This window comes from Myxocyprinus asiaticus, chromosome 5, assembly GCF_019703515.2.
Source record: "Myxocyprinus asiaticus isolate MX2 ecotype Aquarium Trade chromosome 5, UBuf_Myxa_2, whole genome shotgun sequence".
NCBI lineage: Eukaryota > Metazoa > Chordata > Actinopteri > Cypriniformes > Catostomidae > Myxocyprinus > Myxocyprinus asiaticus.
Window position 1 is genome coordinate 16,152,373 of NC_059348.1, and position 18,577 is coordinate 16,170,949.

Consider the following 18,577-nt stretch of genomic DNA (forward strand, 5'->3'; position numbering starts at 1 on the left):
GGATAGACTTACTATCTCTTCAAGTGCACGAACAGTATAAATCTGTATAAAGCTCCTAGATCACATCTGATTTTCCACAACTCATGTTGTCTGGAGTTTTTTGTCAACTGAATGTTCTTGGAAAGATATTTTTTCAATTTTTGTCCGCGGAACGATTCAAAAACACTTTAAACTGCAGTACAGCCCATTGAAGAGACTCTCCCTCACAGTTTCATTGTCATTCCCATTAAAAATCAAAGATGGCGCTGCTGTGAATAATGTCTTTTAATGACATTAATACCCATGAAGACTTAAAATTTACTTGAGCTTTTTTTTTTTTTTTTTTTGGAAGGTTTCCATGATTAGTTTCATTTAAGTTGTTCGGGATATTCTGGATTGATATTTTTATCTGTGTATTTGAAGACTGCAATAGATAAAGAATAAATATAAGATAAATAGACTGATTTTAAAAGTGATTCGAGTTTTAAAAGTGATTTTATGGAGTCGTACATAGTCCCCAAACTATGCCACACACTCCCAAAGCCTTACAGAACTTGTATGGATTCGTTGTATAGAAAATGTCAAGTATATTCATTGTGATGTTAATGAATTAATAACTTAATAAATTAATCATTATTTCTTCTCGTTGTATGGTTTGAAAGATATTGAAAAGGAAACACAATTGTTCTAAAACTTATCTCAGATGTGTAAAACTCATAGGCAGTTTAAATACTGTATAAGGGGTCGTTCACAAAGGAGGCATTCACAAAGGATACGAATGGAACAGAATGCATGTGTCATGAGATTTATTTATTTATTGTCTTTGACCATTGTAGTGCGTGTCACACTGTTTTTCAGTGTCTCGTGTCATTAGTGTTGTGTTATTGTTTTGGTTTTTTCCCCAATTTGGAATGCCCAATTCCCAATGTGCTCTAAGTCCTCATGGTGGCATAGAATCTCAGTTGCCTCCGCGTCTGAGACCGTCAATCCGCACATCTTATCAAGTGGCTTGTTGAGCGTGTTACCGCGGAGACCTAGCACGTGTGGAGGCCAACGCTATACTCCGCGGCATCCAGGCACAACTCATCACGTGCCCCACCGAGAGTGAACCACATTATAGAGATCACGAGGAGGTTAATCCATGTGACTCTACCCTCCCTAGCAACTGGGCCAATTTGGTTGCTTAGGAAGCCTGACTGGAGTCACTCAGCACACCCTGGATTCAAACTTGCGACTCCAGGTGTGGTAGTCAGCGTCTTTGCTTGCGGAGCTACCCAGGCCCCGTGTTGCGTTATTGTTAAACTTTTAAACTTTTCAAGACACCTGCATTTTAATCTGTTCCATTGCACTGCATCTAGCCCCTTTTTTCATGCAAGAACTTGTCCTGTGTGAACAGCCATTAAATTGACATGCTACTACACAAGAGGTGTCCAAATACTTTTGATCATATAGCGTATCTAAATGATGGAATATTTTAGAGCAGAGCAACTAGAATGTATATTCACTACAGAAATGTCCATGATTTTTAAGATTTTATTCATTCCCATGACTTTTCCAGGTCTGGTAAAGTCTAAATTACTTGATATTTAGGTCTTCCCACAACTGTGGTTGTTTCACTTCTTTTGAAAAGCAGATATTTAAGCAGCATGTGGTTGTGCAATTAGGAACACTTGCTGAGACGAGCAGAGTGGGAAGGGCAGGAAGCTGATGCATGCACATGACCATGCACTGCTGAAACCCTGCAGGAAAGAATGCTGGCTTGGGTCTGTTACCCAAAATGCCCACTCATTACTAAAACAAATGTGAATGGTAACCAGAACTTTGAAGCTCCAAAAAGGACATAAAGTCAGAATGAAAGTAATCCTTACAACTCCAGTGGTTTAATCCATGTCTTCAGAAGAAATATGATAGTTGTGGGTGAGAGACAGATCAACATTTAAGTCCTTTTTTACAGTAAATTCTCCTCCCTGCACAGTAGGTGGCGATATGCACGAAGAATGCGAATAGCTAAAAACAAAAAAAGCTAAAACCATCACATATATTCAGTCATAAAATGTTTACAACAATTACTGTATCTATAGAAATTACTTGAACATCTCTCAACACAGTATGCATTTCTATGGATGTTTGTGCCTCTTTCCCATCCAGCAAGAGATGCTGTTTCACAGTTTGGCTTTGCCTGCCATCAGCTGTAGGTTCTGAAGTTTCATGGCCATTCCCATATTACCAGTTATCTTCAGTTTGCCTTGGAAAAATGCCTTTAAAAACAAACAAAAAATGTGTACAAGAATATATTAGGGCTTGTTTGAGAGGGGCTAAAAAAGAGAGGCATGACAATCACTCGGTATAACATATGACCATGAAATCAGAAAATTCAGAAATCAGAAACTTTTTAATAATGGTGCATTCAAGTCCTCCTGGGAAGTTCGTATTTACGAGGTCAGAAATCATAAATGCGATGTGATGTGCATTCAAGTGATTTTAGTCGGAAAGAACGGACCCATTTGAAATTTCAAATTTCTCTTCTTTTCACTTATTAGCAAAGGCAGGAAGATTGTTTAGTACCAATGCAACAAAATGAAGAGCAAAGCCACGCATTAGGTGTGTAATTCATGCTTTATCGATAATTTTTATCAAACTAGTGCGGCTACATATAATGATGGGAAATGTTTTTTGCAAACGCTTGTCGCTGCATAAACAAGCTAAACAAGTCTTATTTTCATCTTTATTTCTCATCGTTATTCTTCATGAACAGTATAAAAAATTTTTTTCAAAAAAGTGCATACAAACTAAACTGCAGTCAAAGTCCTCAAGAAAAACTAAATTATTACCAATACAAATTTGCTTCCACCATGATTCTAAAATCGACACGCCCCCAACTTTGATGGTGGCATTCATGTGAGCTCAACTTGTAAATACGATAATTCCGACATGAATTTGTTTAATTTATGCAATGCTCTTTTTTTTTCTTGTATCCCAGCATAATATACAGTGTCAACTATACTGTAAGTAAGCCATTTGTAGGTTAATTTCACCTAAAAGTGGCTCTGTGGCACTATCCAAACAAAAAGCTCAACCAATGGTGTGAGCTTGGGGTGGCGCTAACTGTTTTTACAACCAATAGAAAGCAGAGGAAATCTTCTGGAATTGGTTTGAAAACAGTGATGTTTCAAATGTTTTTTTTTTTTTTGCAATTATGTTTGGTGATGGTAGTGCCACAGAAATTACACAATTCAGCTTTAATTAGAATGAAGGTGATATAAAAAAGTTTAGACTTGCATGATGTGATTTTTGACCACTTGTACATGCCATGAGCGTGATTTCAGCTCTGAATAGTTTGGCTTTTGCCTTTCAGATTAAACAAAAAATTTGTCCTTTCATGAAGGATTATGGACCATTTTCACAGACGTGTTGGCACGTTTCCGCCTTATTAAACAATGTAAATGTAGCAAACTTTTTTATATTTCCAATTTTAAAAATATTTAGTGTAAATTGAACTTTGTATTTGAATACCCTGGAGTAAGTTTTAAAAATCGAGTTACCACAGCTGTGATGAGGGATTGACAGAAAATTTTGCCTATTTCTCTCTTCTTACTGCTGTTATCCAGCGCTCAATATTTGTATCATCCTTTGAAAAGCTGTGAAAGTGTAATCGCTGATGTTTTCTTTTGCTGTTGGAGCAAACGGGTGAGCAAAAATTACATTTGTTGTTGTCTACCATTCACCGCCATTCAAATTTACCCAGCTATGATTCTACTTCCACTCTGCAAACCCGGATACGTGAAAAGGGTCCACTGTAAAAAGTGTGGCAAATTTTTCGAAGAAGGAGCTGCTGTCAAACCATCTGATTCAGGCTTTGACTCATGGCAACAGAGGAGACATAGAGGCCATTAGCCTAATTTGAAATCGAATTGATATTCCCAACGTCTTGATAAAAACGGCATTTGTCTTAAATCTGTGTCTCAAATCGTAATGGTTTTACAGCAGTTTTCTCACAACACCATTGTTAGTGTGGTTAACCTTGCAAATTAAATCAAAAGCAAAGAACCTTAGTCGAAGTAGCACCATTTCTAATTTTTTTTGATGGGAATGAAAACGAAACTTTGATGGAAAGAATTTTTTTTTCACGCGAGTCATGAAAATTAGATGCAATCTAGGACCTATATACAGCTTTATACAGTGCATACCATTGTAAAGACCACAAGATTATCCCTTACAGCCTCATTTTCATCTGTGTAAAATGTTAAATGGTGTCTACCCTGACAAGAATAATGTATATCCGTTGTTCTTGAATAAACCTGAAACATAACACTCAAAGTATGATGTAGCTAAAGCCAGGACAAGGGAGTGTCAAATTAAATCCATGTTCATATGTTTTTCACAGAGATCAGTCACTGTTATTGACAGCACATTCAAGCCTACAGTTTAAAGGTCATCCCTGACTTTACACTAATCTGAAAGGCTACTATCACACTGACAGTCACCTCAATTATGGCTTAAAGACGCAACCCTGGATTTAAAAATGGCATCCTTGTGAACACCCGACAGGTTATAAAATAAACATCCTTTGAAGAAAATGAGTGGTGCTTGCCTGTGCAAAACTCAATGCCATGAAGATATGGTGCTGTGGGTGGTTGCCAGAGCACAGCTATACGGTTGCTAAGGTGCTATACAGTTTCTAGGGTGGGCTGGGTGGTTGCTAGGGTGTTGCTGGTGCATTGCTAAGTGGTCAATTACTGGCCAAGGTCAAAGAGCCCACCCCCAAATCTTTATAATATGCTGGTTCCTACATACTGTACGTCTCTGGTCTCTCCTTCAAGACTGATTGTTTAGCAAAGCAATAGCGCACATCTCCTCAACAAGCTGTACAAATTGAGGTATCATTCACGTCTGTATAGGACAAATGGTAAGGGATGAGTTTAGGTTTGGGGATTGATGTCTTTTTTTACAAATCGATAATCAGAAAAATTTCCCAATTATTATCGATCTATATTGGTATTTTTAAGGATATATAAATGTTATATCACCCCCTTGTGGTCTCCCAAAGCAATTACCAAAAGGCCAATAGACAGTGAATTGGAAAGCACGCAAATGAGGCTTCTAATTGAAATGTTGTCTAATGTTCATATACTGTATCAATGCCTCAAAAACGTGACGAGAAAATAACGTGTTGATCAATAATCAATGTATCGATATTTGATGACATTCCTAGATGAGTTTCAAGCTAAAGTTTTATACTTAGGGGTAAGGAGTTTAGAAAAAAATCCCTAACCATAAGTATAAGTAATAGCAATCGTGAGGCTTGTCATAGAAGAGAGCATTTTATTGGATAAAAATGTTGATACACCCCTGGGGGCGTATTACAGAAAACGTCCTATCTGTAGTTAAGATAAGACAACGCACTTAAGAAATGTTATTCTGTAATAGCTTTTGTCCTAATTGAGATCCTAATTGAAATTGCCATGGTTACCAAGCACATAAGATAGGATTCTAAAGTTAGGATATTTCTGTAATACGCCACGGGTCTGTTTCCTGGAAGAGAAAGACAGTGAATTTTAAATGTGTATTTCTGGTAAAATAAATTCTGTCATGTAATAGGGAGTATACTAGCTAAAAATGGCTTCAAAGATTATAGACATGAACTAAAAAAATAAAAACAAATAAAAACACCAATTCTGATTTCATGAATCTTTAAAGCAAAAAGACACACCACTAGCACTGTCAGTCTAGAAATTCCTGAGATACAAAAACTAAATTATATTAAAAAAATGTATGAGTGGATTCAACATGTATTCAACATTCTGCAAAGGTTGTGTTGGCTACAATATGTAAGAGGTTAGTCTTGAGGAGGCCAAATTAGTGGGACAGACAAACGGTTAGTGTGTCTGTGGGCCACTGGACGAGCTTAAAGAGGGACTAATCCTCATGCTGGCTCTGTCCCAATACACCTTGCAACCTAATTTAGTACCCAAACTGCACTGACATATACCAACTTAAAAGCATCAAAGTTATTTTTTTTAAATAAGAAACACAAGAGAAAAAAATCAACAGAATGCATAAATCAAATCTTCATCTAAACTTACTGTTTGTGGATTCATTTGGCCCGTCATTAAGGCGAGAAGATCTGCATCAGACATAGCGATGGTGCAGTCGGCCTTTTTACCTGTGTGGGTAAAGTGAAGTAAACAGTCAATCATTAAAAACCCCACATTATTTGGGTTATAGTCACTATATATGTATGTATGTATGTATGTATGTATATATATATATTGTGCTCAAGCAGCCCTTGCAACCATGTGCTCCAAACACTCATCATCTTTGTTTTCCCTAGTGGTGGCTGGGTTAAATAGGGAAATGTTCCCGTCTTTGCCAATTGGAACATACACTATATTGCCAAAAGTATTCGCTCATCTGCCTTTAGACGCTTATGAACTTAAGTGACATCCCATTCTTAATCCATAGGGTTTAATATGACATCGGCCCACCCTTTGCAGCTATAACAGCTTCAACTCTTCTGGGAAGGCTTTCCACAAGGTTTAGGAGTGTGTTTATGGGAATTTTTGACCATTCTTCCAGAAGCGCATTTGTGAGGTCAGACACTGATGTTGGACGAGAAGGCCTGGCTCGCAGTCTTCACTCTAATTCATCCCAAAGGTGCTCTATCGGGTTGAGGTCAGGACTCTGTGCAGGCCAGTCAAGTTCTTCCACACCAAACTCGCTCATCCATGTCTTTATGGACCTTGCTTTGTGCACTGGTGCGCAGTCATGTTGGAACAGGAAGGGGCCATCCCCAAACTGTTCCCACAAAGTTGGGAGCATGGAATTGTCCAAAATCTCTTGGTATGCTGAAGCATTCAGATTTCCTTTCACTGGAACTAAGGGGCCAAGCCCAGCTCCTGAAAAACAACCCCACACCATAATCCCCCCTCCACCAAACTTCACAGTTGGCACAATGCAGTCAGACAAGTACCGTTCTCCTGGCAACCGCCAAACCCATACTCGTCCATCAGATTGTCAGATGGAGAAGCGTGATTTGTCACTCCAGAGAACGCGTCTCCACTGCTCTAGAATCCAGTGGTGGCGTGCTTTACACCACTGCAAGTCTGCATGCCTAGGTGCTTCATTTTATACACCTGTGGCCATGGAAGTGACTGGAACACCTGAATTCAATTATTTGGATGGGTGAGCGAATACTTTTGGCAATATAGTGTACCATTATTTATAAAAAATTAACCCTCACCTCCCCATTCATAAATACAATATCATAGAATAAATACATAAGAATAAGAGATAAATGAGAGTTAAAACACAAATAAATACAATAACTCAACTCAACAGCTTTATCTAGAAACTCATCAGTCAATCATTGTTTTGAGAAATGAAGGCTATACAATGCTTGAAATTGCCAAACAAAACTGAAGATTTCATACAAAGGTGTACACTACAGTCATCAAAGACAAAGGACAACTGGCTCTAACAAGGACAGAAAGAGATGTGGAAGACCAGATGTACAACTAAACAAGAGGATAAGTACATCAAAGTCTCTAATTTGAGAAATAGACGCCTCACATGTCCTCAGCTGACAGCTTCATTGAATTCTAGCCGCTCAACACCAGTTTCATGTATAACAGTAAAGAGAAGACTCAGGGGTGCAGGCCTTATGGGAAGAATTACAGAGAAAAAGCCACTTTTGAAACAGAAAAACAAAAAGAAAAGGTTAGAGTGGGCAAAGAAACAGACATTGGACAACAGATAATTGGAAAAGAGTGTTATGGATCTTAACCCCATTGAGCTTTTGTGGGATCAGCTAGACTGTAAGGTGTGTGAGAAGTGCCCGACAAGACAGCCACATCTATGGCAAGTGCTACAGGAAGTGTGGGGTGAAATGTCACCCGAGTATCTGGACAAACTGACAGCTAGAATGCCAAAGATCTGCAAAGCTATCATTGCTGCACGTGGAAGATTTTATGGTGAGAACTCTTTTTGAGTTCGTTTTCTCGTGAGAAAGTAGTTTAAGAAGTTCTGAAAATGTTTTAACAATTGTAATAGTAATTTTTCATGTTATTACTGTCCTGACTATACATTGTGATCAGCTGAATGCCACTTTGGTGAATAAAAGTAGCAGTTTATTTCCATAAGAGCAATATCTGTACATTATTCCAAACCACCAGTATATTATATATATATATATATATATATATATATATATATATATATATATATATTTTTTTTAATTTTTTTTTTTATAAAATTTAGGAATTTGTCTTTAAATATTTTGGTTTCATCTTTCTGATATCACATTTCAGGAAGTGCCAACATAAAAGTCTTGTTATTAGTAAATTCTGGTAGTATTACTATGTTATCTATGTTCATAAATTCTAAACTTATTGTGACGGTGTTGAAATAATGTAGTGCTTAAAAATTAGGAGTAGGGCAAGTAACCACATATTTAAAATCAGGGGTAATAATGTAAGAATTGGCCACTGAAAACCCCACATTTGTTGATCACAAATATTTAAAGTTCAGCGGCAACATTTTCAAATTAAATAAAAGAAATGTCTCAAATGTTTTGTTGACCACTGTGCTGTTTTTTTTTTTTTGTTGTTGTTGTTTTTTTGGACTAAGGTCAATATTTCATGCATTTCTAGAGTTAAAAGTCACAAAAATTACAAACACCTTTTGTAATTACGTGTTAAAATGTCATTGGTTCATTGGTTTCCCAGCGCTAAATGACCAAAACACATTTACAGTGAAAACTCCTCATATACCTGCATCATTGGTCACCGAGCCTTTGCCATTTTTTACATCCACGACCCAAAACGCCTCACTTCCACCTGGACCATCCTTCACTTTGAAGGAGAAAACACCTCCGATTTTCTTCACAAACTCCTCTCCCTCCTACGGAAAAGAAATCAGTGGGAAATTTGATTTTTTTTAAGCTCACTTAATAAATTTGTGAATACTCAACTTGACTTTTAAAGAGAAGTCACGAGTCATAGTTCATTCTTTCTGCTTCTGTAATTTTTAGATCTAATACTGTAGTTGAAAAAAAAGCCACAAAGAGATGAACAAATCCCAAAGTACTGGCAATTTACACGAATGGGCATGATGTCAGCACCCCATTCCTGATGAATTACCTCCTGTAGTTTCTTCTCTATCTCCTTAAAGACAGTGTGAGCTTTGAACCCTTCAAGGTCACTGGATGCACTGGTGGGCACTGCAGCGATCCGAGAGCTGGGAAAGTTTAGTACAGAAAGTTCAGCGTGTATATGTATGTGCTGGTGTATATACAGTATGCTGTATACTGAGTCCATGTCTGACAAAAACACATAGGCATTTTACAAAGTCTAACAGAAGAGAGAAAAAACAGTTAAAATAATTTTATGGAATATTGTACTAACTCAACAGAACATCTTGTTGAGCTAACTCTGTGTGTTTCATGATGCATGAGTGTACTCATGTTGGCTTTTATTTATACATGCACTCGTATGTACTCATGTATGAAGGTCATATAGCCATATCAGACTTGGCTTTTGTACCCTATTTCAGTCTGCTTGTACAAATATGTAACTAAACCAGATTATTTGAGCCTAGAGCTCCTAAAGCTTTACCCTTTACATAACAACTGCGATTTAAAAATATATGACTTTTGTCTTAAATATTCTAGAAATCTAAGGGCCCTTAATGATGTGCAGGTGTCAAAAATGAACATAGACTTTCTGAAACTTTGATATTATATCACTATAGAAGTTTTGGATTTCTGACCAAACTTGCAGATTGCTTGAAAACAATTCTGAATCGTACAAATAAAAATAGGTTTAAGAGGTCAGCTTGATATATATGGACCAGTAATGTCACCCAGTGCACATCAGAAGATAACTGTCAACATGTTTTTAGTCTTACCTTGTTTCTTGAGGGAATCCCATTCTGTAGAGAGTGACCACCACTGCTCCACCAAGACCAATGTTGTGCTGCAGGGTGACCTTTGCCCCATGGACCTGCCGTGGCCCTGCCTCCCCTCTCAGCTGCAAGCACATCTCTACACACCGAGCCACATGTTCTTCACCGCACACACAGTAATCAGCCTTCTCCTCCTCTGTGTTAATGTCACAGTGATCTGCCTATTCTGAGTCTGGGTTAATGTTTCTGTATTCCATGACCCAGTTATTCTAATTTCCTTTTAATAGTTACTATTATGTAGTGGTTTTTTGCGGTCCTCTTATCAGATTGGGCAAATGGTGTTCCAAGAGTGCTGATATTTAGTATGACAGCACTGGGACACTTTCACTGTTTGTATCACTCTGGTTGTCTGTGTTTGTGGCATTCCAGACAATAAATATTTTTTTCTTTAATTTATTTAATTTATTATTTATTAAATAATTATTTAAATAAATTATATAAGTATTTAATTATTATTTAATTTGTAATTATTTTAAATATTTTATTACATTATTGTTAATAATTTAAATAATTCTAATTTGCATTTTTTTACATTTACATTTATTTATTTGGCAGACACTTTTATCCAAAGCGACTTCCAAAAGAGGAATACATTGTAAGCGAATCAACTTAAGGAGACAGTGGTACGAAAACTGCTGTATTACAAAGTTTCACTAGCATCAGAATAGCATTCAAAACAGATTAAAGTGCAACAAGAATTAAAAAAAATATATATATATATATATATATATATTTTTTTTTTTTTTTAGTGTCTAGTTAAGTGCTCATGGAAAAGATGTGTTTGTAGCCATTTTTTGAAGACAGAAAGTGAGTCAGCTTCACAGATGAAGTTGGGAAGGTCATTCCACCAACGTGGTACGATGAAACCGAAAGTCCGGGAAAGTGTTTTGGTGCCTCTTTGTGTTGGTACCACAGGCTTCTGGTGGGAACATAGCTCTGCAGAAATGATTTTAGGTATGCTGGAGCAGACCCAGTGACTGTTCTGTATGCCAGCATCAGAGCCTTGAATTTGATACGTGCATCAACCGGCAGCCAGTGATGAGAGACAAGGAGTGGTGTAATATGCGCTCTCTTTGGTTCATTAAAGACCAGATGTGCCGCTGCATTCTGGATCATTTGCAGGGGTCTAATTGCACATGCAGGGAGGCCTGCAATGAGAGCATTACAGTAGTCCAGTCTAGTTATGACAAGTGACTGGACAAGCAGTTGTGTGGCATGTTCAGAGAGGAAGGCTCTTATCTTCCTGATATTTTAGTGTGCAAATCTACATGATCTTGCGGTCTTTGAGATGTGGTCTGTGAAATTTAGTTGGTTATCGATGGTTATTTAAATATTTTTTTTATTAAATAAATAAGATTAAAATAAGATGCAAAAATTCACCTGTATGAAAAAACTCTGATTACACATGAATAAACATCAAGTTTATTTATGTCCAATGCTGTTGTGTTGTGTTGTGTTTCTGCATTACATTCAATCTTCTGCATTTCACAGTACATTATATATAATTTAAATCCACAAGGACAAATAAATAAATAAATAAATAAATAGTCTAAATAATCTCATTCATTGTTCTTTTTACACAAATTGTTGTGTTGACGGAATTCAGCTCTATTATTCAACCCTGATACTTTATTATTTTTCTTTATTCAAGTTATTTAAAAAATGTCTATGACAAATATTTTTCTTTATTTGAAAAGTTTTACAGTAACATTTAATACCAAACTATCTTGCTCGTAAATTTGCGACTCTGTTACCTATTCTGGAATTTTTATTTTTCCTATCTATTTAATTTTTATTTTATTGCTAGACATCAACAAAATAACACAAATCATGTCCCCAGATTTGGTAACAGGGTTGCAAATTGCAAACTTTATATAAAATAGAAAGTAAAATAGCAGAGGAGGTCAAAAAAATTTTGACCTCCTCTGACCGGTCAACATTTTCTGAAGATAATGCATCTCCTGTTGCTGACCATTTCCTTTTACACAAAAAGGTTTTACGCTGTCCATGCAGGGCCGAGGGTACTCTCTTCTGTCACCACTGACCAGTACACTGAATTCATGTATGCAGAACTGGAAGGCTGGTGTCTTGACACCCCACCTTAATCCCTCAGTCCTGACTCTTGTGTTAACGCTCAGGCTGAGCATTTTATCCTGTTGGGTTAAACTGCTTGCAGTTTTGCTCATTATCCCAACAAGATAAGGCACTTACAATAAGACCTTTGCAGGCAGCCAGTGCAAACCTGTAACTCAGAACTCCTCATGAAAGAGGTGAGGGTCGAGTGGACTGTAAAAACTCAATGTTGTGTGATATAAAACATTTTGTGATTGGAGGAAAAAAAAATATATATATATATATTCCATATTTCTTTCACTTAGCTGATTCATGTGTCTTGAACAATCAGAGTGTTGTCTGATTGTGTATGCACATTTCATTTACACTTGGCCTTGACTATTCTGGTTACAACAGAAACCAGTTTAACTTTGTACCACACACTGACTGTGAGAAATTCAAGCCAGCCTGAGTGATGATGTATCAGTTCATTATTAGAGAGAAATGCCTCCCCCTACTGGTGGTGAGAACTGACAACGAGGAAGTAGGATAGATACTATTATTCCAAAACCGCAGAAGAACAAATGAGAAGAGTAAAATGTGCACCAAGTCCACCAAACTTTGTGCTGTTCCTGGCAGTGTGTAGCACCTGCCGCTCATTCTGAAGGATCCCAACGTTAGAAAGTTAGATTTTTAACCATTTCCCTGATTATTTCAGTCTCAAAACTTTGAGTGGCAAACTTCAGGGCGGACTGTTTTGTGAACCTGCCACAAGTTTGCAAAGAGGCTGTTATTGAAACACTGTGGATTTAAAAACAAATATTGGAGCCAACAGCAAACCTTCAGCTTGCGAGTGACTGCAGCACAGTGCTGAAACTCATTTGAGATGCAAAGAGGGTGTTTACATAAGTGTTTAAAAGGGTACAGAAGCAAAAATGGCACAAAAAAAAAGGTCATGAAAAACTAAATCAGAACATCCTAAGAGGACCTCAGCAGAAAATTAACATTGTAATTAAACAAAAATATATGATATATGACCCCTTTAAATATTATAGCCTCTGATAAAATGGGTGGGGTGTTCATATCATTTAAAATAAATGACTGAAGATCAGGCATGAAACTCTACATGATAGATTCTTTAAACTTGTTATCTGTTAGCCAGTCGGCTCACATGGTGTAATCTGTAACTAGTAGCCAATCAACTCTCTCTTTGTCAAACATTTCAATTTGCTCAATTTGCAGACAAGCTGGTTTCACTGCAATGTGCTGCGAGAGTTTTTCTGAAACCCTCCTCCTCCCCAGCACCACATGTTTAGATCTGCTACATGGGGATTGTATGCGTGTCTAATTGTGCAGCAGCATGTTCTACATGCTCGATGCAGCTTGTCTTCTGTTTGTCTAATTGTGCAGAAACAGCAGTATGTCTGTGTAAGTTCTGGCGATAGCGAGTCTTCGTATTTGCTCTGCAGCAGTGCAGGCGTTAGCAGATCTTGAACGCCAAGAATAATATCCTATCAACATGTCTTACCAACATTAACATGCTAACTCTTTCCAAGAGTTGTCATGACTGAAATACTTATCAAAATGTATCTTGTATGCATGTTGTGATTTACTGACAGAGGAAGTGAAGCAGTCACAGTCCCAGAGCTTCATAGGTGATGAGCTCATTGGCAGAGAAGCAGTCATGCAGCTCAATGACGTCAACATCTGATGGCTTCAGACCAGCCTTGTCAAAGCACCACTGAGCTGCAAGATGGGTCATGTCAAAACCAACCTATGATTAGACAGTAAAAGACGACACAGTTACAACTCAATTACTTCAAAGTCCTCAAAACACAAAACTGAAAAATTAGCAGTAAGACATGGGTGGAAAAAGTCATAGTGAAAATCATACTAAGAGAACAATCCGAGTCATAAAGCATCAATTACATACACACTAATAACATGTTGTGGCATGGCGGAGGGCAGGGCCGGGTCGTGATTCCGCACACCCGGCCCCTAATTGGGCTGATAAGCCCGAGAGGGATAAGGGCCGACTGGAAACGGCAGTGCGACAGAGAGAGAGTTACGGACAGCTGTCCGACACCTGTGTGTTTGTGCTTTTGTTTTAGTTAATCATTAAATATTATTTATATTATCAAGCAGGTTCTCGCCGCCTCCTTTCCATTGAGAGTGTTACACATGTCCTTTTCTCTTCACTACTGGGGTATTTATTTTACACATGGTCACTTCATGTGCCGTTACTGATCGGAATGAATGTATTGGCGAACTAATTCTATAAGATTCTTAGTTCTAGAGGTTTTGAGGGTTGAGTGCTTCTCAACTAGATGTCAGTGTCACTTGCTCTTACCATTTTCAAACAGCTGTTTTGCTCAAAAGTAGAGGAGAGGTCAGTGACCATCTCCTGAGCAATAATCTCCACTGCCTTTTTCTCCAGTCCATTCTGCTTCACAAACTTCTCTCTGGCCAGAACTGCAGCTCCTGCTGCATCTTATGTAGGACTACGATATTAGAAAGACAACATTAAAACCTACTGGTGGAGGATAGTGCTCCGACTATAATATGGCTCACAGTACTATACTAAAATGTATGAAATATAAGATGCAATCACATTTGATGGTCAAGCACGATTGATATGTTCATAGTTTGTGCATGTCACGTCAGTGTTTTTTTCTTACAGTACGTTTTTTTTTTCCATTATGTTTTTTAATTTAGTTTAAAAGGAATAGTTAACCCAAAAATGAAACTTCTGTCATCATTTATTCACCCTCATGTTGCTTTAAACCTGTATAACTTTCTTCTTCTTCTGTGGAACACAAAAGGAGATGTTAGGCAGAATGTTAGCCTCAGTCACCATTCACTTCTATTGTATCTTTTCATTATTCCTACAATAAAAATGAATGATGACTGATGCTGTTAGTCCATAACATTCTGTCTAATATCTTCCTCTGTGTTCCACAGGAGCAAAAGAAAGACATACAGTTTTGGAACAATACGAGGGTGAGTAAATGATGACAGAATTTTCATTTTTGGGTGAACTATCTCTTTAAATTCTCTCATCATTGACTCACTTTCATGTTGTTCCAAAACCATCCCAAACTATAAATTCTCCTCCCTGCCCACTAGGTGGTGATGTGCACGAAGAATGTGAACATCCAAAAACAAAAGAAGTATATGTGGAGATTTATTGTAAAAAGGATTTAAATATTAATCTATTTCTCACCCACAGTTATCATATCGCTTCTGAAGACATGGATTTAACCACTGGAGTCGTTACTTTTATGCTACCTTTATGTTAGCATGATACTTTTATACTTTTATGCTACCTTTATGTTAGCATGATACTTTTATACTTTTATGCTACCTTTATGTTAGCATGATACTTTTATGCTTTTATGCTACCTTTATGTTAGCATGTTACTTTTATGCTACCTTTATGTTAGCATGTTACTTTTATGCTTTTATGCTACCTTTATGTTAGCATGATACTTTTATGCTTTTATGCTACCTTTATGTTAGCATGTTACTTTTATGCTACCTTTATGTTAGCATGATACTTTTATGCTACTTTTATGTTAGCATGTTACTTTTATGCTTTTATGCTACCCTTATGTTTGCATGATACTTTTATGCTACTTTTATGTGCTTTTGGAGGTTCAAAGTTCTGATCATCATTCACTTGCATTGTATAGACCTACAACGCTGAGATATTCTTCTAAAAATCTTCATTTGTGTTCTGCAGAAGAAATAAATACATACACATCTGGGATGGCATGAGGGTGAGGAAATTATGAGAGAATTTTCATTTTTGGGTGAACTATCCCTTTAAGGACTTTTTAAGCTTTTATTTGACAGGACAGTGGAGAGGGACAGGAAATAAGTGAGAGATATAGGAGATAATGCAGAACTGACTCAAATCTGCATTCTCACAGGAGCACCGGTCTAATATGTGGTGCATTTACCAACACTGTAAGAGTGTGTGAGGAACTCAGAGACCTTCCTGGAGTTAATGACCTGCTCCAGATAATATTCATCCCGGAACTGAGGGTATCTGAAGAGGGATGTGGAAGTGGAGAATGAATAAACACTACTTCATTACTTTGGCACTGGTAGAGCTGAAATGTAGATTAGTAAACCAGAATCTGGTGGTTATTTTTTCACTCACTCACAGATAGAAGCTGAATATGTCTACCAGTTGCCTTTGACACAGAACAGTTTTTGTACAGAAATAAACATAGGGATTGCCTTTATACCAAACTGTTGGTCAAACTTATGGATTATTGATGGAATGTTTGTGGTTCTTCCGAGCAATTTTGGCAAAATGCTCTAGTTTTGTGCCTAGAGAGGACAGACAACAACATTGCAAACTATCTTCCATGTATTATTATATATTTCCCTCTATTAACATATATTAAAAGGCTTCTGTTACAATGCATTGTCTGAAAACAAATTATTTGTCCAAAACGTTGGGAGCAATCAAAAGTATTTTGTCAAAGTCACTCAGATCCTTACGCTTGTCCATTTTTCCTGCTTCCAACACATGAAATTCAAGAACTGACTGTTCACTTGCTGCCTAATATATCCCACCCCCTGACAGGTGCCATTGTATCAAGATAATAAATGTTATTCACTTCACCTGTCAGTGATTTAATGTTGTGGTTGATCAGTGTATATTGACAGTTATGCAGAGAGAATGTATGCATTTGCATCCTTCTTTTGATACATTGTGTCTTTTAAATTAACACACAATTGTTAAAAGGAATATTCTGGGTTCAGTACAAGTTAAGCTCAATCAACAGCACTTGTAGCATAATATTTACTACCACAAAATTTGATTTTGTCTCGTTCCTCCTTTTCTTTAAAAAAAGCAAAAATCTAGGTAACAGTGAGGCACTTATAAAGGAAGTGAATGGAGCCAATCCGTAAACATTAAAATACTCACTGTTTTAAAGGTATAGCCACAAAACGTAAATAATATGAGTATTTACATGATTTTGGTGTGATAAAATTGCTTATTACCCCTTTCAGTGCAATTTACAACTTTGTTGCCATGATGACGTAACGCTGTAAACCCTGTATTCCCAGTAAACAACCATTTAAACTTTACAGCTAAAATAATACACAAGTTTTAACAGAAGAATTCATGTAAGTGCTTTAATAAAATTATAAGCTTCACATTTCTGTTTATAAACCCTCCAAAATTGGCCCCATTCACTTTCATTGTAAGTGTCTCTGTGACCTCTATTTTTTTTTTTTTTTTTTTTTTTTAAGAAGTGACGAGTCAAATTTATTTTTTGTGGTAATCAACATTATGCCACAAATGCTGTCGATTAAGCTTAACTTGTATTGAACCGGAACATTCCTTTAAACATGGAATATTTCTTTAAAATCAGTGCAGTATGTTTTACTCACATTGTAAGGTGTAATTGTGTCCATCAGGATATCTAAAAACAGTAAGATATCCAGTTTAGTTCAATAAGACATCCATGGACTAATCAAAAATGTAGAAAGACCAGATTTTATTGTGCAATTTCCACTTTACAAGCTTGTTTAAAGAAATGCTCTGTATTCAATACAAGTAAAGCTCAATGGACAGCATTTTTGGGATAACGTTGATTACCATAAAAACTTAATTCTCATCTGTCCCACGTTTGTAAAAAGAAAAAAAAAAAAGAAAAGAAAAAAAATTACAATAATAAAAAAAGCAACGATCATGATTACAGTGAGGCACTTACAATGGAAGTGAATGGGGGCCAATCTGTAAACATTAAAATACTCACTGTTTCAAAAGTACAGCCACAAGAAATGAACAATATACATGTAAACATGATTTTAGTTTGATACAATCGCTTACTAACCCTTTCTGTGTAATGTTATATCCAGTTTTACAACTTTGTTACCATGACGATGTAATGTCAACAAACCCTAAAATGACTAAAAAATTTGGATTTAAACAACTTGACAGCTCAAATAATACACAAGTTTTAACAGAAGGATTAATGTAAGTGCTTTTATGAAATAAAAGCTTCATAATTCTGTTTAAACCCTCCAAAAATTGGCCCCTTTCACTTCCATTGCGTCTCACTGTAACACAGATTTTTGCTTTTATATAGAAAATGAGGGACAAGTGGAAATTATTTTTTTGTGGTAATCAACATTATGCCACAAATGCTGTCGACTGAGATTAACTTGTATTGAACATATGAAGTGAATATTCCTTTAAAATAATCCTGAATAAATGACAGCTTCTAAATGTAAACAGGCTACAAAATAGCCTATGTATACAGAATAGTGAATAATAAATGCGTATACAAGCTGCTTAAAGATAAAAAAAAAATGTAATTAAAAAAAAACGAAAAACTTATGTATGTTATGTATATATTATGTATGTTTATAATTTAACAGAACTGCACATTACTATTAGCAAGAACAAGTGACATGAAACTTACTTTTAAATACCAGCGGAAATCATCCCCCACCGGCCTCACGTGTGTAACATTCTCCAAGGTGGCTTTAAACTGCAATCAAAATTTCTGTGAAAACAATTAAGTGGTTATATTAGCGACTATTCATTGATTTTATAATA

The 18,577-nt window shown here is 36.6% G+C and overlaps 1 protein-coding gene and 1 long non-coding RNA gene across 2 annotated transcripts; both read right to left on the bottom strand.

Moving 5' to 3' along the window:
- Window positions 1-1,837: 1,837 nt before the first annotated feature.
- Window positions 1,838-14,921, bottom strand: LOC127440594 (sterol carrier protein 2-like). The gene is made up of 9 exons (XM_051697275.1): window positions 14,900-14,921; window positions 14,342-14,481; window positions 13,629-13,765; window positions 11,870-11,991; window positions 9,883-10,075; window positions 9,117-9,213; window positions 8,748-8,877; window positions 6,063-6,142; window positions 1,838-2,237 (listed from the first exon to the last, which is right to left on the bottom strand). Exons 1-9 carry the CDS (start codon window positions 14,919-14,921, stop codon window positions 2,142-2,144), a joined length of 1,017 nt encoding a protein of 338 aa, XP_051553235.1. The 3' UTR covers window positions 1,838-2,141.
- Window positions 14,922-14,995: 74 nt separating this feature from the next.
- Window positions 14,996-18,455, bottom strand: LOC127441606 (uncharacterized). The gene is made up of 3 exons (XR_007897343.1): window positions 18,441-18,455; window positions 17,404-17,435; window positions 14,996-16,042 (listed from the first exon to the last, which is right to left on the bottom strand). It is a non-coding gene; the product is annotated as an uncharacterized LOC127441606 (long non-coding RNA).
- Between the last annotated feature and the right edge of the window lie 122 nt (window positions 18,456-18,577).

Excerpts from the sequence above, each read along its gene's own strand:
- LOC127440594 (XM_051697275.1), bottom strand. The coding sequence starts at position 14,921 with ATGTTATGGACTAACAGCATCA. Across the intron at positions 9,214-9,882 it reads GGATTCCCTCAAGAAACAAG|CTCTCGGATCGCTGCAGTGC; the intron begins GTAAGACTAAAA and ends AAACTTTCCCAG. Across the intron at positions 6,143-8,747 it reads CTCGGTGACCAATGATGCAG|GTAAAAAGGCCGACTGCACC; the intron begins GTATATGAGGAG and ends TTACCCACACAG.